A 21,322-nucleotide genomic window follows, 5' to 3' on the forward strand; every position below is an offset into this window, starting at 1 on the left:
TGATGTGGATAGATTCCTCCAAGTTAGTAGGCCCACCACCTGCCTCCTTGATCCGTGCCCGTCTTGGCTGATTAGGGAGTGTCCAGATGTTGCGCGGACCCCTCTGGTTGAAATTATCAATTTGTCCCTTGACACGGGGACATTCCCAGGGGAACTGAAGGAGGCAGTGGTGTGTCCACTCTTAAAAAAAACTTCATTAGATCCCTTAGACCTATCCAATTACCGCCCAGTTTCAAATCTTCCATACCTGGGTAAGGTAATTAAGAGAGCGGTTGCTAAGCAGCTTGGTAGGTTTCTGGAGGAAACATCGGCATTAGATCCATTTCAGTCCGGTTTCCGTCCTGGTTTTGGGACGGAGACGGCTCTGGTTGCCTTAACAGACGATCTCCGTAGACAACTGGATCGAGGCGGGTCAGGACTGCTGATCCTTTTAGATTTGTCAGCAGCCTTTGACATGGTCGATCATGATCTTCTGGACCACCGCCTCGCAGACGTGGGGATACAGGGCATAGCCCGTAACTGGTTGTGCTCTTTTATCTCTGGTCGGGGACAGAGGGTGGCACTAGGGAGGGAAATGTCGTCGCGCCACTCCTTGGTGTGTGGAGTGCCGCAGGGCGCAATTCTCTCCCCGATGCTTTTTAACATCTTTATGCGCCCCCTTGCCCAGATTATCCGGAGCTTTGGGCTGGGCTGTCACCAATATGCTGATGACACTCAGCTCTATCTGCTGATGGATGGCCACACCGACTCAGCCCCAAACACATTGACCAGATGCTTGGAAGCTGTGGCTGGATGGTTTTGTGGGAGCCGATTGAAACTAAATCCTTCGAAGACAGAGGTCCTATGGCTAGGTCGGGATGGCATGGGGATGAGGGACCAACTCCCTTCTCTTGCGGGGGCTCAATTAGTGCCATTGCCTTCCGTTAAGAGTTTGGGTGTAATCCTTGACGCCTCCCTTTCCATGGAGGCGCAGGTTACAGCAACAGCCAAGGCGATATTTTTCCACCTTCGCCGCATCAAGCAGTTGGTCCCTTACCTTTCCCGCCCCGACTTGGCCACAGTGATCCATGCGACGGTCATCTCCAGGCTTGACTACTGTAATTCGCTCTACGCGGGGCTGCCCTTGAAGCTGTCCCAGAAACTCCAGCGGGTACAGAATGCTGCAGCGAGGCTCCTCACGGGGTCTCTGCCATGGGAGCATATTCACCCAGTGCTTTTCAAGCTGCACTGGCTCCCGGTGGAGTACAGGGTCAGATTTAAGGTGCTGCTTTTGACCTTTAAAGCCCTTCACGGCCTAGGACCCTCGTACCTCCGGGACCGCCTCTCCTGGTATGCCCCACGGAGAGCCTCAAGGTCCATAAATAACAACACCCTAGTGGTCCCGGGCCCTAATGAAGTTAGATTGGCTTCGACCAGAGCCAGGGCCTTTTCAACTCTGGCTCCGGCCTGGTGGAACGCTCTGCCTCATGAGACCAGGGCCCTGCAGGATCTGATTTCTTTCCGCAGGGCCTGTAAGACAGAGTTGTTCCGCCTGGCCTTTGGCTTGGAGCCAGTTTGATTCCCTCCCTCCCCCCCTCTCTCTTTTTTCCCCCTTCTTTTCCTTCTCCTCCTGCGATGAGGCTACATTTTAATATTTTAATGTTCCATTATTTTAATTGTTGTGTTTTATTTTTGTTTTTAAGTTTGTAATCATTCATCTTGTTTTTATTATTGCTTGTAAGCCGCTCTGAGCCCGGCCTTGGCTGGGGAGGGCGGGGTATAAATAAAAAATTATTATTATTATTATTAAATGCCCATTTAGTAGATGCCTAATAAACTAAGGAGATACCTGGATCCATGAGAGAAGCAGGCGTATGGATGTTTTTATTGGATCTGCTGGATCAGGTCCAATTGCTATGCCAGTGGCAGGCTGGTGTAGCATGGAGCAGAGTTTTGCCCACCTGGTTTGAGCAGGAAGGCTTTGGAGGCTGTGCCATTCAACCATACCCCACTGCTGCCCATCTGAGGTTAGGACTGTTCTGATAGGCTTTGGTCCCTTCCACCTATTCCCCCCCCCCCAGATAAACACACTGGCGCTCCAATGCAAGATGGGGTGAGGGGACCTAGTGAGTGGTAAAACCATGCTGTATGCATCTCATCAAAATCTGAAGACAGAATGTGGAAGGAGGCAGAGCATTCAAATGAGGCTCTGTCATGTGCTATGCAAGTTTCAGGTTAGGAAGCAGGAACATGCCATGGTTGCAACCATCTATGGGAATATAAAGACCAGCTGATGCCCAGGATCTGTCTTCAGTCTTAGGCAAAAAGCACAAGTCTCTTAGTAGGTGAAAAACAAGAATAAATACAAAAACTGCCTAGTATTTCTTAAAGCTGGAGATTAATTATGGTTGATTTAAGTTGCTCCTAAACTGGAGGCATAGGATCTTATATCAATGAAGATGAGACTTTATTCTTTGAGGGATTCAAACTGTTAAGTAATGCTACCTAATTTGGCTTCAGTTGACCTTCCTTTCTTCCTAGGACACTACCTAGAATGGTGTGATGACATTCTGTGCCCTTTGAAGCTTCTGGACCATTTTCAAGGCAGTACATATACAATGCATTCCAGTAATTCAATATGGAGGTTATCATGGCATAAATGACAATACCACTAGTTGGTACTGCTGGTGAAGCAACAGAACAGACAGAAGACACTCCAGACTGCAGTTGCCACCAAAGATATAGCATCAATGCTGTGGGGCCAAGGGGACCCCGAGGCTACAAATCTACTATAGTGGGTAGGGAAATATACGAGATCCCAGCCAACACGGCATTTCAGCAACTAGCTGATCCACAAAGTCCCCCATTAGCATTAAACTCAACTGGGTCTAAAGGTAGCATCTTCAACACAGACCACATGATCACTTCCTCAAACCATGACCCCCAAAATGGCACTGACATTCCTGTTGATAAAAGTCAGTTAGTCTCTTGTGACTAGCTGTTACGAGCCAGGAGGGGCAAAGATTGAGTGGAATGTATCGTGTGACTCCTATGGTAAAACCAACTGTGTTTATCTAAGCACCAGCAGCAAGTGGAAAACAAGCAATTTCTATTTGAACAAAAAGTGGTACCTGAAATACTGAAATGGTTTTACCCAGCTATAGCTGCATGTAAGTTAAGGGAAAGCTCCCATTTCATCCAGTGCCAAAGAAAGACAAGCAGCCTGGTTTGTGGAAAAGTGCATACTTGCCTTTGGTTAAATCAGTCTGCAGCTTCCCTGTGGAAAAGACTGCCAATAATTGGCTTCTTTCACCTCTGTTAACCATGAACAAAAGTGCCATTCGGTTTCAAAATGGACAAAATGCACCAATGGGTAGTCAGCTAGCCGAGCCAATGGGGTGGAATAACAATAACCTGCAGCATTTTCTTTTTCCTTTTGTTGGAACTTTCAAAGCCCTTAATTAAGACCTACACAAAGCACCCCCCACTGGCATCTTTCAATGAGGCATTACATGCCTGTTTTCTTGTATTTAAAAGGGGGAAAGAAGCCTACATTTCTGAAACTGGCACACACTATTTTTGTGTACGTATTTGCAACTGGAATACTGTTACATTTTAGCTCTTGAAAATCATCATCAGAGAGAGTGTAGAGCTATTCCAAGTACACTGCATCTTATATTAAGTGCAGTGCTGAGAAGAAAAATGGCACACAGTCACAGGAAACGGAAAATAATCAGAATGCCTGCTCACCTCAAAGCTGAAAGCAAGAGGAACATGCACTGCAAGTTTATATATATATGCATATACACATATACATACACACACACGAGAGAGAGAGAGAGAGAGAGAGAGAGAGAGAGAGAGAAGAATCTTGTTATGGTCTCCTGAGGAGAAACCTTATTTGGCACACAAACATACACATTAGTGGTGCAGACACTAAGGAATTTTTATAACATAAAATATGACAAACTCTAGCTGAAAAGTGCAAAATGCCAGGTCTTAAAAGATTGCTAACAGTAATATGTCTGGAGTTTAGATTTTAGTGCATGAATAGATAGCCTTTTACTAAGAGGAGGGTCAGGCTTTAAAATTTGCTTTAAACCTATTGCTGGGATTCCAAGTGCTGCTTTAAAGGGGAACTTCTGCCATCTCAACATTATTGTTTTCTTTGAATTCTGATGACATATCACAAACTGGCTCTTGAAACTCCGCTGTTTCAATATTGGTTTGCCATGACAATGGGGGAGTGAGTAGTTGAACATAAACCAAGTTAATGCACTTTCAGGCTCGTGGAATTAGGTTCCCTGTCCTTCCAATTCCTAACCTATGCTTATACATTTTGTTGTTTCAATGGCAGGTAAACTGCATGTTCAGTGGCTACAAGGGCAACACTGAATACAGTATCACAAATAAATGCATGTGGAACATTAAAACAAGAAGAGGACCATTATCATGACTCACAAGAGAAAAATAACCCAAACATGCAGATAACAGAAACACTGAAATGATGTATCCCTAACAAATGTTCAAATAACCACAAAGACCATTTTATGTTTTTACAGTGAGAGTGCATGAATATTTGCCTATTTCCTTACTGCCACCACATCTGAACGAACTCCATCAGATTTCCTGATTTTTTTCTAAGTACTTCAATTCCTTCTCATAAGCACTCTTCTCCAATAAAGGACATGGAATCTGATCAGAAGAGAATTCTCACACTCACATTAACATATATTTATTCATCTGATTAAGAATTTAAGGGTCCAGCAGCTTATTTCCAACAGTGCCCCAACAATAAGCCTCTCCACAAGCTGGACATGAGTGCCACCAACCATCTTCCACTATTTTCTACTCACCACTGCTGCTAACTGAAAATCTGAAGTTCACTGCCGCTTAATAGGGAGGCTCTCTCTATTTACTCTCCCAGCTATTAGAGCTATCCTCCATGAATTTGTCCTAAAATTCTTTAAAATCACCTAATGTGAGCAGCAATCTCATAATGCAGCATCTAATTTAATACCTGAGTTAGGTCTTGTGTGAAGTGCTTTGATGGCCCTCAGTCTACTGCCAATCAGTTTCACTGAGTGACCTCAAGTTACAACTCACTGGGAGAGGCAGCTCACTCCACACTAATTTTATAAACCTCTGGACTCGTCTCCCCCCCCCTAAACAAAAAGGGCCTAGATCCTTTAGCTTTTTGTTTTGTTTATAAGGAAGGAGCAACAGCACCTTCACCATTTTAATCTGCCTTTCACAGCTCTAACACATCCTTTTTGAGACAGGTTGACATTTTATCCAGAGCAGCTCCTCCATAGGTCTGTCCAAAGACACTGTGAGGCTGGCTGTTTAATTTTCGGTTCACTCCCTTGCCTTCTCCACCACTGTCAAACACAGAGATGACAATTCCTACTCCATCACTGCTAGTTTAGATCCTCCACCACCACCGGATTAATTTCAGGGGCAGTAATTCATATTTTATAGTTGAACTTGTAAAATATTAGGTCTATAAGAAGGTCTTCTGCTAGTAACATTATAGTTAATAATTTAACTCCTTCACCCATTTTATTCTTTCAGTTATTAGTATTCATTGTCTTTAGTTGATGGAACTTAATTTGTCATTAAAGTCAAAGGAAAGATTTCAAACAAAACGTGGACAGATGCAAAGCTAGAATTTTAAAAGGTATATTGAGCAATGTTCACGCATTAGTTCTGTGTCCAGATACCATTCAAAAAGAATCTTGAGATGGCCCAAGTTTATCTTCTGGTTTCTGCTCAAAAAACAGGTCTATGCACTGTAAAAAGTAAAACAATTTATCTACTTGCACTTTGACGTGCTTTCGAACTGCGAGGTTGGCAGGAGCAGGGTAATACTGAACATTGCTGAATTACAACTTATTACTAAACTGAAAAGTATGGAGAGACCTGGTTTTAATAGAGATACTGGATACTTGTCTCACTACACATGCTAAACCTGTGTTTGGTCATCTGCATACTATCCCTTGCTTTTTCCTGTAGGACTAATTGCAGTCGTTAACAGTCACAGGTTTACCATACCCATTGAGTCAATCACCCATCTCCTACTACCCTTCTGAGAAAAACTCCACCGCACCCTCCCACTATATATATAAGGGTCTGGTGACTTCTGTTTCAGTGTATCTGAAGAAGTGTGCATGCACACGAAAGCTTATACCCAGAACAAATTTAGTTGGTCTTTAAGGTGCTACTGGACATTTATTATTATTATTTCGACTGCGTCAGACCAACACGGCTACCTACCTGAATCTAGAACCAATGTTCAACACTGTTACATCCGCAGATTAGTACAAACATAACTCTCTCATAATGCTAGTTCTGTAAAATATTAACAGTTTAGTCAACATTAGCACAAGCTTAATAAAAAAATAAATCAAACTTGTTAACACCAACAGGAGTGAGACCAAATAAAGGGAGATAGGAAACACATCCAAGTTGCCAGCTGCTGCATTCTTCAGTTAGAATAGTGTCCTCACTTCACGTCATAATACCCAAGTATGAGATTATGATCTCAACAGGCAAGATTCTCCATAGACGTCATAGGAATTTGAAATTAATTCAAAGAACACAAGTCTCAACTGCCCAGAACTGTACTGTGCCATTCCAACTCCCACTGAGTACGTTCTGGTTATAATGGAGAACATATTAACTATATGATCATGCAATCTTTTCACAGCATCTTCTAAAAGGAACCAAATGCAAATACTGTATTTGTATTTGCTGTATTTATTTTTATTCAATATCATTTTATTTGTGTGTGTGTGTGTGTGCGCGCACACACACACACACACATGCTCATGCTTATATTTCAAAATGCAAAAGGCAAAGTTAAGAGCTGTTCTGTCTTGAACAAAAGTTGTATTTATTACGTTGTCATATACTCTTCTACCAAGGAGCTTAGTAAGTTGTCTTAGTCCCTCACACGCATGGATAAACTGGAAGACTTTCCATCCACCATACAATGAGTTTCACAGCTGAATGAAGGGAGATTTGAATCTGGTATCTCACAAAGAAACCTAACATAGGAGCCAATGCACCACACTGGCTCATTATACATCTTTCTTTCCCATAGGTTCACCTTATTCATTAAATCATGTCAAGGGAACCCATGCGCATGGTCCACCTCCATGATTGCATGACTCTCGGTCACCTTTTTACATGCATCCATTGAGTGTGGATGCCTAAGCCAGGGAAGCATATACACAGAAGCTTCCACAGAAGTTGGGATCCCAATTGTGCATGGTTCCAGCTCCCATACAGGGCTGTTGCAGGCTTCCCCAGCTCAAAGCATCCACACCTTAACATGTAGACATCCTGGGGGGCACAGGGAGGTGGTGTCTTTCAACATGTGGACCCGTTTTCTGCAATTAATGCAGGATGTGAACTACAGAAATCTCACTCTGGTACCAAACATCTGGCCTGCAGAGTTCCAGGTTTATATGCACTTAAATCTATATCGGGACGTGGGTGGCGCTGTGGGTAAAACCTCAGTGCCTAGGACTTGCCGATCGCATGGTCGGTGGTTCGAATCCCCCGGCGGGGTGCACTCCCGTTGCTCGGTCCCAGCGCCTGCCAACCTAGCAGTTCGAAAGCACCCTCGGGTGCAAGTAGATAGATAGGGACTGCTTACTAGCGGGAAGGTAAACGGCGTTTCCATGTGCGGCTCTGGCTCGCCAGAGCAGCTTCATCACGCTGGCCACGTGACCCGGAAGTGTCTGCAGACAGCGCTGGCTCCCAGCCTATAGAGTGAGATGAGCGCACAACCCTAGAGTCTGTCAAGACTGGCCCGTACGGGCAGGGGTACCTTTACCTTTAAATCTATATCAGCAAGGTACATGAATACGTTTCATATCCTATACCATATGTTTACATTGCTAAACTTTAATAAGTATACATATATCCTAAACATAATTAAATACCATTTATACCTGTTAAAATTCTGGTTCTATGATGCTCGTGTTTCGGCCTGCCTCATGAGTTTGTTAAACAACAAAACAAAACCTATACAAGAAACAACAAGGATCTTGACAGCTCAAATATTTTGTTAAGGGTTTATGGTAGCAATGCCATTTTGTTGCATTAGCAAGAAGGAAGCACGTTAGCAAGGAGGAGGTATTGCACTTTCCACTTTCTTTTGTGCCATACCTACTTAGCCCCTTTGTGTGTGTTAATGGAAAGGCAATATAAATTAATTCCCCAATAACAATATTGGTTGGCTTCCTTTCTGTAGCCCCAATGGAGACACAAGTCCACAAGTTTTCACACTATGAATTATTTCTCTAGACACAGAATGCAACAAAAAACCCAACCCCTAAGTCAACTGTAGTCCTTTAAAACAAACCATTTCAGAAGTAAATGAAAAACTTCAGCTCATCCATTGTCTTTAAATCCAAACTGCAGATCAGCATTACTGATAAAATGTACAGAGCATTAAATACTGAGCTCCTCAAAACAGTTGTAGAAATTGCATCATTCAAATAATAATATGCTACAGCAAGAGTAGAGGCCTATGGCCATAATTTTGGCTAGTTATCTCACCCCAATGCCAACTCTTATCCTCTTACAGAGCTCCTAAATAAGTATATATCACCACTCTATCCATCCACTTCTCCAGTCCTTTGCCCATTCTCAAGACTCCTTTTTAATTCATTCCCCTCGTTCCTGGGTGCGTATCCATCTTGGGAGTCTTTGTCCAAGTATGATCATTCCTTCCAAAAACCATTCATTCCCAATACTGAATCATAATTTAAAAGATGCCATGTTGATGTATTCGACTGAAGAAAGATATGGAAGATCTTTTATACAAGCCACAATGGAGCAGCTCAGCCAATGGCCTTTCTGCTTGCCCTGTCCCTCTGTGAAATCAGAGTTCAGCCAAATACTTATTTTAGCACATTTCAAAATAGTTAATTTCCAGATTTATAATTATACATACAAGGATATTTGGGTTACCATGCAACCAGTGTGCATAATTTCACTGAGTTCAGTGAAATCAATTTGCCATTAATGTCAAGACCGCAACCTCAAAAATCAATTTTTAAAGTGGCATATATAATTCCTTGCACAAATCTACACAGACTCAACATAAAAAATACTCTGATGTGCTTAACAAGCTTAAAGCGTTTTCGCTTCCAAATGCAACCATGTCTATAAATCAAAAAATGCCCACAACATTTTAAGTGTCATGTTTAACAGTTCAGCTAGAATTTCAGCTGCTGAAATGTATTAAACAATATTGCTCCGCGGTAGCCCATTAATGTTCATGAATAACTTGAGTTTGCTTAAGTACCAGAATGCAGAATAACCAAAGACATGGCAACTGTGACACAACTAAAAACAAACTGGTATTGATCTATAATCCACACAGACACCAAATGGAGATTTCCAAAAAGGGATCAACTTTTTTTAAAAATTAAAATAAAAACACAAGTTCATCTTTCATAGATGCCTTGCTCAGATCAATGGGAGAAATATGCTGACACTATCACCTGTTCAAAAACAGATCCTTTCTTTTTGTTTCCTTAAACATATGTCAAAGCAAAGTTATGTGCCTCACAGATATGCATCTGTAGTCTGTACTATATATTGCAATGTTACCATGACACCATAACAATTTAAAGCTATGTTCTTTTTAAAATATGGGGTTTTGTTGTTGTTCTAAATAAGAAGTGGTTTTGAATTCTGGAATACCATGCATCTTTCCTATTATTTTCCTCAGGTTTTTTAAATATCATTATTTCAAAGGCAACTAAAAGTAGAGGGAAAGCTTATCGTCAAAAGGATCTGTCTAAGTGTGCATGCATCAACACAGCGAGAACTGAATGTGAGCCAATTGTCAGATGAGATCGCATAACTGTCTAAATACTATAACCAAATTGTACATACCATCACAGAAGGCCTGATGTTCAAAAGTGTTGAGTTATATGTAACTTCCACATAAATTAATATTTGTTGTAGGATCCAAGCACATATGAAACCTCACATCAGCTGATTTACCATGTACACCACAGGCCATCTCAGCATGTTTTAATTATTCCAGTCAGATGTTAATATACTTAATGAACCGTAACTTAAGCCACATAAGGATGATTCAGAAGTGTGGTCAATGACCCAACAAGAGCTGCATCAGGCTCTCCTAACAGGCAGTTTCACACATTTTCATAACGAGAACAACATTAGTAAACAAGCCATGTCATGGGTCATTAACCTTTATTCATTACTAAATTCACATAGCTGCTTAATGAAACATCCCTAGTGATTGCATAGTTCACAAGATAGCACCTACTTTTAATCAGCCTGGACTTCACGGACTTTTGTCAACTACTTTCACATTAACTTTTGTCAAGTCACACTGTACATGTCACTGAATTAATGCAAACTAGTGTGCAATTCAAGAATTACTACCTCCAACAACATGACAATCCAAACTATGTTCAAATGCAAAATGCCAAGGCAACCCATCAGAAATATTTCCTTGATCAGTAACTAGTTTCATCTGCATGAATGAATGAAAGGAACTGAAATGTTTTAGCTGAACTATATAATATAACAGAACTAGGCAAACTAGGCACATTCGTGAATCCTGTGGACTGGGATTCGGTCATTGGAAATAGCTGAAATAGCAAAAAAAAAAAAAAAAAAAAAAAGCTCAACAACTTTTTGAAATATGGCAACCCTAATAAAGCTAGGTCCTCAAGTTACATAAACTGGAGTACAGTTACTCTGTATGGATTGTAATTTTTGCAATGTTATTTATTAATTTGTATGCTGCTTATATACTAAAATGGCTTATCACAGAATAAACTACCTCTTCTTTATGTACATGTAAGCATTTAAACATGTAAGAATCTCCATTCCACCTAAGCATATACTGACTAGAAACCACTTGGACCTCACCTCACCCCTCCACTTCTTACACCAATACCCAACATTTCAGGAACTTTTGCCATTTAAAATATATACTGGGGATATGTTTTTCCATTCTTTGCCATCCAAGCACTTTTTCTTGAGGTCACAACCACACGTTTACCACTACACACAAGGCTATTTTTCCTGCAGTGAAACGAAGACACCCTCATATCCAGACTAGACATAATTTTCTTACTTTTGAATAGGAATTCACAGGCAACCCAGCAAAAGTAAGATGACTGAAGTGCAGTTTATATTGCCCGGATGAACAGACTAAGGAATAATTAATCCTCACCTGTTTGGCTCAGCCTTGGGCATAGTGGGAGGCAAGGAAGCAGAATATATCTATCATTCTGCCACTTCAGATATTAAAGTCTTTCCAAAACAAAAACAAAAAGGTAGTAAAGCCACCCTAAAAAGACCAAGACAGTTCCTCACTATAACAGAAGTGGGGTGACTAAACTGACTCTCCAGATGCTGTTGATGTTGGACTAAATCCCACCAGCCCCAGCCAGCATGGTAAATGGTCAAGGATGATGTAAGTTGTAGTCCAACAAAATCTGGAGGCCCACACGCTACCCCTCCCTACACTATAGCAAGACTTACTTATACCACAAATCAATTCACCCCAACCAAGTATCCTCCAAATGTTTTGGACTCTGACGTTAGCCATGCAGAATACAGTTAAATGAGTCCCACAACATCTGAAGGGCAACAAGGTGAGGAAGGCTGCCATGAATATATCTGATCAGAAATGGCACAACTCTCTTAGGAAAACATTTATCTAATACCCTGTAACAATGTAGAAGTGGCATGGTTTTACAGCGTTCTATTTAGCTACAGAGAAACTAACAAGGATATTGTTGAATATCTGCAACAAGAGTTTTCTTGCAGCAAATGCCACAGCGGTGACCAAGCTGGCCGAGGAGCACAAAACACTTGCAGATTGTCATTGGACTAGTGAACTTGTCAAACATCTTTCATGGGCTTTCCCCCTAAATACTAAAGCCACCAACCACCATCTCTGAAGTACAGTCCAATGCCCTCTCCTAACTTTGTCAGCACACATTTTTATTCTTCTGAAAGGATCCCTATTCTATTATACAAAACAGTCATGAAGCCCCAAGTTAGATATGCTAAACCTGATTATTTTACAACAGGTACTTCCTAGAAGACTGATGAATGCTAGATGTAATGCACGACCACTCCACACTACAAACCAGTCTCAGTACACCCTCCGCATAGCAAACAGAAAGAAAACTTTCCTGCAAAAATGAGCTCCGAAAGAAAGCAAAACTAAGTGTCAAATCCATTCTAAATTAAGGGTTCTGTTTGTTCATTTAATTTGCTCACTGATCTGCAATCGTCAAACCACACCCACAAGTTTTCTTCAACTGCAAATCACTTGAAAATTCTTACCGTTTTGTTAAAAAAGATCCGATACCCACATGAACTTAAGCAGTTGGTTAAAGCATGCTGCTGATAACACCATGATCACAGGTTTGATCCCCATATGGGACAGCTGCATATTCTTGCATTGCAGGGGGTTGGACTAGATGATCCTCAGGACCCCTCTAACTTTATAGTTCTATGTTGGAAATACACTGAATATTTATTAAAGATAGAGTGCCTTGCATGTTATTGAAAAACACATTTCAAACATAAACGAACCTCAGAATCAATATAAACATTAATGGTCATATTAAAATGAGTCTTTTCTAAAGCTTACCTACTGAAAATAAAGGCTGTAATGCCACCCTTTTCACAAACCAAGACTAGAGTGAGGCAGTTTTAGTCTCCAGTCTTCCCTTATTGAAAAAATATTGCACTGTACCTAGAAGGCTTTTTAATTCTGTTCTTGTGCAACATCATGAAACAGATGTCATTCTCTTTTGCACACTCCTTTTCATTTAAGTGGGCATCTACAAAAATGCTTGATGGAAGACATTCTACAAAGAAGATACTCCACTAAGATTCCCTCCAGAACAAATACACACAAAACTTGTACAAACAGGTCTCATTGGAGGAAGAATTTTTCCACTCTAATTCAGATAATGTTTAAATGGAAGCCTAATTAATTTCAGGTGAACCTTTGCCCAAAGTTAGTGTCTCTTCTATTATTAGAAACCAAGCATGAAGACTTCACTTATTTTATATTAAGCAGTAGCCAACATTTCTAATTGGCATTTAACCTATTTTAACTGAGCATAGCACTCTGGATTTCCATGTTCTGAAAGATAAACCTCTTGTACAATTTTCAGAAAGAAAATTATGGAGGCTAGAGTGAGGGAAGCTAAATGAAGACAACTGGTATGAAAGAAGCAAACCAAATGGAACACAGCAATTGTGGTTTTACTATACATAGGATGAGGAGAGAGAAAATATAAACCAATGTAAATAAACATGGCCAGGCCCTGTACAGCTGCACTAGAAGTACCACACAGGACATCTTGTTTGACAGGAATCCTAAAAACTAAAGAAAGCAAGAACAATGTTAAAGAACTGCAGCCTACTATAATGCTTATCAAGGAAAAATGTCTACTAGAACTGGATTATTTTATTCCTTGCTTCCAGATGAGGCTACTCACGCCTGTTGTTGTTTTTTTTATTATTCAAAGGGTAACTAATGTATCTAGATGCTAGGTCAGTCAATCATCCTGAATTGGATCAATTCCACTAAGGCTCTAAAACTCTTGTTGGGTGATGCTCTCTTGCTATGGTGTCTCCCATGTATTTGACTCTCTTTAGGTGGACTTCAAGCAATGGCATGGTGAATACACGCCAATAAACACTAAGTGCCTGTAGTGAAGCACATCAGATTGTTGGCAACCTCCTTTTTATATCAACTGAACATCAAAGAACTGTGATATTTTAAGCCATTACTCTGTCCTTTCACCTGAATAAAAAGGAAAACATGGTCAAGGCAAAGCATGGAGAAAATAAACAAAGACAGTAAGAGAAGCTTTCCTTGCCTTAGGTAATAGTTACGATCATAGTGATCAATTCAACTGAGTTATGATAATAGCATCATAGAATCTAAGAGTTGGAAGGGACCCAAGGCTCATCTAGTCCAACCCCTTGCAATGCAGAAATCTCAGCTACAGCATCCATGACCAGGCTATCCAACCTCTGCTTTAAAACCTCCAAAGAAGGAGAGTCCACCACATCTCGTGGGAGTCTGTTCGACTGCCAAACAGCTCTGAATGTCAGAAAGGTTTTTTTGAATGTTTAGCTGGAATCTCCTTTCTTGTAACTTGAAGCCTTTGCCTTGAGTCCTACCCTCAAGAGCAAGAGAAAGCAAGCATGCTCATTAGTATAAGCTAGCGAAATTGTGGCAGAAGACACAATTGACTGTGTTAGCACAGTCAATGTGCTGGACATCACCTATCTTGCAACAATGCAATATCATAATCTCAACAAACTCTGGGTAATGAAACCAGGTTTCCTGCAACCAAGCAATCCAAGAGATTCTTCGGTACATACTGTATTTTTAGTAACTGCTATAACTGCTAGTCATGCATCTTCATGTCCCATTAAACTGTTCTCTTTCCTACCACACCAGTGCCAGCCAGCCTGTAAGACTTGTATCTATCTTAACTATTATGCTTCCCTTCTTTATACTGATTTTCAAATATTAATTTATATTATCACAAAATAACTTCATTTACAATAAGATATTAAGATAATTCAGTTTATAAACAGCCATTTGCCTGGTTATTTGTGGCCAGTAAGGAACACCTCAAGGCAGGGAGCCATTTGTAAATTGGGAGATAAGCAATTGCAATATCAGAGTTGTTATTCTAGGTCACTGATATGCTACAAATGATTAACGTATGTGTGTGGGCAGATGGGCTGGTAAAATTGTTGCTGGTAGCAATTTTGTGACCTTATTTCCAAGGCTAATTTAAATATGTAATGGTTTTCAATCCCTCAACTTGCTCAGAATAACCTTAACATGCAATTCACTTTCCCTCATTTCCCTTTGCAGCCATTTAAGTTATTCCTATGACTAGAGAGAAAAAGAAAACAATGTGTGTCCATGTTTGTTCGAAGTTCAGCATACATTCTGGACACAACATAAATGTTTGGCCCAGTTCAGATGTCATAAACACAATGCAACCTTCCCCTCAAACCCATATTTTAAAGGCTCTGGCATGTTCTGCAGGATCTTACACTCTCTCCTAAGGATCGCCTTCTCCACTTCTAGGTTTTCCATAGCTATAGTTTGTACTACCTATAGTTAGTTTGGCAAACATTATGCTGGTGGGGGAAAGGGGATTAAATAGGAGGATGTCAAGGAGGAACTGGAGTTCACAAAAGAAAGTAGGCGAGTAAACAACACAAACTTGTAACACACTCATGAATCTCCAAATCATGGTTTGGATATAGTCTGTTGCATCACACCTGGCCTACTGAAACTTCTAAAAGTGAATGTCAAAGTTCTAACACTGCAAAAGGGTTATACAGTGGTACCTCGGGTTAAGTACTTAATTCGTTCCGGGGGTCTGTTCTTAACCTGAAACTGTTCTTAACCTGAAGCACCACTTTAGCTAATGGGGCCTCGCGCTGCCGCCGTGCCGCCGGAGCACGATTCTTGTTCTCATCCTGAAGCAAAGTTCTTAACCCGAGGTACTATTTCTGGGTTAGCGGAGTCTGTAACTTGAAGCGTCTGTAACCTGAAGCGTCTGTAACCACTGTACCACTGTAATAGTAATAATCTGTGGCAGTGGGCTAGAAAAGAAATTAATCCAGAAACTGATAAGGATATACTGCTAAGAAAATTAGTATTTTAAAATTCCCATGGGGCGGCGACATTTATGCTGCCTGCTTGGTGCCGACAACATCTAAATGTATACCACAATATTCTTTGGGGGGAAAGAAGTGAAATTTCAGTAATACGAGACCTGACTGCAGCTCAAAGCAAGAGTTCATTATAGCTTTTCATTGTTAACCCCTCATGGAAAGGTGAGGCACACCCAACATGACCTATTATGAGATTTGTGAGAAGTCTTGCTTAGCATTGCAACTTTCTAAGCCAGACATTTCAAGATACTATCACTCTGAAACCATCAGATTGTGAGACCCTTGCATGCTGCAAGTACTTCAGTGTCAAACTGTACAAGCAGCACCTACAACAAAATGCAACAGTGTGGAGTGCTCCTCTGCAGCATGCCACCCACCCAGACATGTCCATTCTCGGGACTTTGTCCTCCTGTCCAAGTTTTCTGTTTTTAATCAAAAATATTCCATAGTAAATGAGAATGCTCAGTCCCCACTGAGCTGCTCTGCCATCCCAACACCCTTTTAGGGTTTTTCCCTCCCCCAACTTTTTGTGTACATTTTTGCAAACCTGGGGGTTCCCCTATGGGTAGCACTGTTGGGTCTGCATAACCCAAATCACCTGGCACTCACAGAATGAGTTTTGTCTTAGTATATAGGATTGCAGATCCAAGTTCTCTCATAACATCTCAAATGCACAAGCCAAACTAAGCAAGCATATATTTATCCTTTAATATTTCACCAATATCTAGTTGAAAAAGTGTTTATGCTTGAAGCATCCCTGCCTAGATTTCCTATCCTAATCTGTTCTATTTTGTGGAAATAGCAGTCAATGACTAAGTGAAAAACCGTAATAATTATAATGAAAAAGGAGAGTATCTGCACAAGTACCTGTACCCTCTCTCCATGTTTAAAGTACACAGTACTCCTGATTTTTTAAAAATGACACAGCCCTGCGCTAGCTACCTCATCTTACTCCAAACCTGTTCTCATATTTATAATCCTTATTTTATGCACTCCTACCTACCTTAATCCTCTTTGGTTTCATATACACAGCTATTTTTAATGTTAATCCCCACCACCTTCTCTTGGCCTTTAAACAATGCAACTCTGCTACATAATCCATTTCAAAATTAATTATTGATTCTTCTTGTCTGCCTCAAATCTTCTCAGCTGACAAATTCAGCATATAGCCTCCAACTATCTTTGAAACCAAACAGGACTTTGCTTCAGTGCTCCCTGAATATCTTATAATTTCCTTTAAAGCACTGGATACTTGAATGCTCAAGCAAGCTTTAGGACCAAAAGCGTAAAAAAATTAGGAAATTCCTCAGAGCTTTTAAGACAAGTCTGCATACACAGCACCAGGTGTGATTAACCACACACACACACACACCTTAGAACACCACACCCTTGAAATCCTAGATGCAGTACACACCTAGCATTGTTTTCTGAGGTATTTAGTTTTTCTTATAATGGCATTGTTAGATAGAAAGGCTGGGATTATTTGTACTGGAATCTCAGTTTTACTGCATCTGTTTTCAAATCCAAGCCCCAGTAACATGTCAGGATCAACTGATTTATACAGAAAGGCAGGTATCATTAGTCAACATGACTGAATATTGCAGCACCAAAATATTTGTATGTTGGCTCTGCCTTAACCAAACCAGGTCTGCTTGGGAGCATACCTGTAAATTTAGCAGACTGCTTTTGTTCATGCGACACAGACACTATCAGGTGCTTAAGCTCTACTTTTACCTCTCCATAAATCTCTTGGTATTTCCTTTCTCCAAGAGATATGAGGGTGAGAAAGTTAGCAGCTAGGAGCTATTGTCCCCCCCCCCTTTTTTATTATTCAGGACATAGATCTTAACCAGAAGATCAACAAGGACTGCTGCAAGGGCCATCCCTCTTTTCCACAAGAGCCACAGCACAGTGGTAGAGCATCTGCTTTGCATGAAGGCCCCAGGTCAAATCCCTGGTGTCTCCAGGTAAGGCTGAGAGAACTGTCTGAAAGCCCAGAGAGCTGCTGCCTGTCAGTGTAGAGAATACTAAACTCAATGGACCAATGGTCAGAGTCTGTACAAGGCTACTTCCTATGTTCTGCTAGAAAAACTAAAAGGATGAGAATTGGAGAATCAGGCTAAGGCTGTGGTTACACTCCCGCTCATTCTGCATCCACAGTGTGCTCCCACCGACATGTTCTCCATGATCCATATCTATCCAGTATCAGTCTTATGGTTCCCTATGAAATACTGTGTTTTGATGCATCCCCCCCCCCAAGTGACAGATTCCATTTGAATTGAGAGAGAAAATGACCCACCTGCGCTTTAAGTCAGTATTGTGTACACAGTCTCAAAATAAAATAAAATAAAATAAAGGGGGCAATGCGGCAAATCAGTAGCTAGGCTCAATTCAATTAAAACTTCCCTGCTGGTTTGTAAAACAGGGCTTGGAATTTACAGCCCAGTCATATCTATGTTTACTTGGAAGTTCAATAAGAGAGGATGCCTAGGATTGACACCACACATACACACACATTTGAGTTACTCTATGTGTTTGTTAGGACATCCTTGTAGCCTATGTTCAAGGATGCAAAATTAGTGAACTACCAACCGTTTCCCTTTAGCACTCAGAAACGTTACCACCTGAATACCCACGGATGTGGTAGAAAAAGTTCGACTTTTTTTTAATAGCCATTTAGCCATCCTGAAAACGACACCCCGATTTTAAGTCTCGAGGTGTTCAGGGAGGCTGCCTGACACCAAGTAAAGTGGACACCGGAATCCGGATTACAATTTAAGCACTGGCATCCTAAATACACTTACTTGCGAGGATGCCCCACTTAATTTACTTTGAAGGAGCACCCACAGGAAAAGGGCTGTGTAAAAAAAGAAGAAAGGAAGAAACCCGTATCTAATCTGCACGACACCACGCGCGCTTCCGCGAAAGCAAGTCCCGTTGAATTCAATGGGACTCGCTTCCCAGGTAGGCGGAGGGTACGCGCAGCAGCTCTCGGTTCGCCGCAGCGGGGCCGATCTCCACGCAGGTAAAGCTTCGCAGTCAGGCCTGGGGCAAAGAAGAAAGGAAAGAAAGAGGCTCCTTCCCGCCTCCGCCCCCCCCCCCCTCAGGCCAGGCTGCGAAAGCGCACACAACCTGTTTGGCAAGGTGAAGGCAAGCGCAACCACCAACTCCCCCCCCCCGTCGCCTTCCCCGCCCGACTTACAAGGTGTGGGTGAAGGCGCTGAGTCTCTCGGGCACGGCGGCGAGCCCTTTCCCGGAGCAGTCCACCCCGCCGTCCCCATCGCAGCTGCAGGAAAGCGGGCAGGGAGGAGGGGAAGCTCCTCGGCTGGGCCCAGGCAAGCTCGCGAAGCCCCAGGCGAAGAAGCCGAGCAGCGGCAGGCAGCGCATCGCGAGAGCCGCCCTCGGCGCCAAGACCTGCCCGCGGGCAACCCGGGGAGCCGCCGAGATGGGGGTCTCCCCGTCGAGGGCGAAAGGGCCAAGTCCAGTCAGTCGCTCGCTCGGCCCTTCTTCGCCTGAGCCGAGTCCTTGCTATCGCGGCCGGCTGGCTGCCTGGCTGCCCACCTCAGCGCTCCGCGTCAGCAGCAGCCGAGTCCTCTTTCCTTTCCCCTTCCTCCTCCCCTCAGCAAAATCCCCCCGACGCTTCAGCGGCTCTCCTTCCTTCCCGCTCCATGGAGAGGCGGCAGCTCGTCGTCAATCATTTCTCAAGCGAGCAGGTAAGGACGCGCCCCGCTGGGCTCTGCCATGGCAGCCTCGCCGAGCTCCCCTCCTGACGCCGCCGCGTGTAGCGCAGCCTCTCCGCTAGGAAGTGGACCTTGCAGCCATTCCAGCGCTCGCCCGCTGCGCTGCGCTTCGCCTGGCCAGCAGCCTGCCTGCCTTCTTTCGCCTTCTAGGGTTGCACACAATGCGGATGGCTACTGCGTGCGCTCCTCGCCAACCCCGGCGCCGGCGCCTGCCGCTGCTTGCTGCTGCGCTATGCAGAACGACGAGGTGTGTATGCTAATGAGGAGGACGCTGCCGCCCGCCCGCATTGGTGCAGAGAGAACCTTGGCCTGATAAATATGCAAATATTTCCACGCACGTTTCCAAAAAAAAAAAATCTCGGCAACGTCCTCCGGGAGGGGGAAAAGCGGGCCTTCATTGGCAAGCGGAGCAGTGGATGGGCGGGGAAAGAGGCGCTGAGTGACAAGGAGGGCGGGGCGGAGGGCGGCTTCGGGAAGAGAGCGGGGCTGCCCCGGCTAGCGGGTGGGGGGAGGCTAGGTTTCTTCGATCCACGGTAGAGCCGTGCGTTGCGTGCGCATTGCGTGACGCACGGCTGTTCGCGGAAGCTTCCGGCTCGCCCGGGATTCCGCCGGGAGAGGCGCGAGGAGAAGGTTGCTCTTGCGCCCGGGCCTGGGCTGCAGGCTCCGGGTGAGCAGAGCGGCGGCTCCACGTCCAGCAAGGAGGCTGGGGGAGTTAAAAAGGCGCGCCAGTGGCCGAGTCCAAGCTGGAGGGCCCGGAAGCTGCAGTCGTCGGAATGGCCCCAATTCCGAGAAAGACAGGCATTGCCCATTGCCATGGCAGGCACCTCCTGAGGAGTGGGGCGCCCAAGTTAGCTGCAGCTGCTGTCCGGTTCATTGGAAAGGGGCTTGTGCTGCATGGCTGCTTTCTCCAGACTATTGTGTATCTGATTAAAAGTACAACGCATAAAACAATGTTTGCAGACACTTCTGGATGGAAGCTTATTGTGAAATAGGTGTTTCCCCGCCGATGTTTTATTTTCTTTCTGCAGCACCAACACTGCCTTTTAATTTTTTATGTTGAATCTAGCTTTTCCATATTGTGAAATACTCAGGGAAGTAAAAGCAGCACACTGAACACTTGCAGTGGCTGCTAGTGTGGAAGGTCATTAGTGCTGGGGGTGGGGGAGGTTGTGGTATGTGGGTATGTTTCCGTGGGCTTGCCTTGACTTTCATATACTCGGTCTGGCTCTTTTGTTTCCAGCAGCTCCCATTATTAAAGGGAATAACCCTATTTCCACTTATTGCCACATGCCCAGCAAAAAAAAAAGGGGGAAAAACTTGTTCTTTCAAAATCTCCACATGATATATGTGGGAAATTTCTAGGGAGATCAAAATCACAGTACCTACACCAGGCTTTTAAAACAAGATGGTGGTGGTGCTAATGATGAAGGTCTTTCACGAAACCTCTTACAAAACAAAGAGAAGATGAATATTGCCCACCCGCTCCCCCTCAAAAAACACAAGCCTTCATTTTGCAACAGGTTAACTGGCTGGATAAAGCTGGAAGTGTGTGTGCACAGGTACAAAATGTGTGGAGAACTGGCAAATTTAATGGAGAACCTGGGAGGAGTGATTGAGGTGAGGACAGAAAAGAACAGTCCTGATGCTTTCTGTCCAGCTCCACCCACTGATGTGGATAGCAAAGGAACAAATGGCAATGAATATTATGACTGAAAAAGAGAGCATGTTCAGCAGTTAACTTGCCACACACAGGAATAAATGGATCTTCAAGACCTGTTCGAGATATAAGGTCCTCCATCTGAAATAACCCTGAAACCCTACTTAAACAAAAAGGTTGTGAGGAAGCTTCCAGAAACAGT

At 43.1% G+C, this 21,322-nt stretch overlaps 1 protein-coding gene across 1 annotated transcript in view; it reads right to left on the bottom strand.

The window, feature by feature from the left end:
* The window catches only part of LGR4 (leucine rich repeat containing G protein-coupled receptor 4), an 89,651-nt gene extending 68,887 nt beyond the window's left edge, over window positions 1–20,764 (bottom strand). Inside the window, exon 1 of the mRNA XM_083749968.1 lies at window positions 18,926–20,764. Coding sequence (XP_083606094.1) covers window positions 18,926–19,110 — 185 coding nt within the window. The 5' untranslated portion in view covers window positions 19,111–20,764. The remainder of the gene's footprint in view (window positions 1–18,925) is intronic.
* Between the last annotated feature and the right edge of the window lie 558 nt (window positions 20,765–21,322).

Source organism: Podarcis gaigeae (genome assembly GCF_964106915.1).
Source record: "Podarcis gaigeae genome assembly, chromosome: 1".
Lineage (NCBI taxonomy): Eukaryota > Metazoa > Chordata > Lepidosauria > Squamata > Lacertidae > Podarcis > Podarcis gaigeae.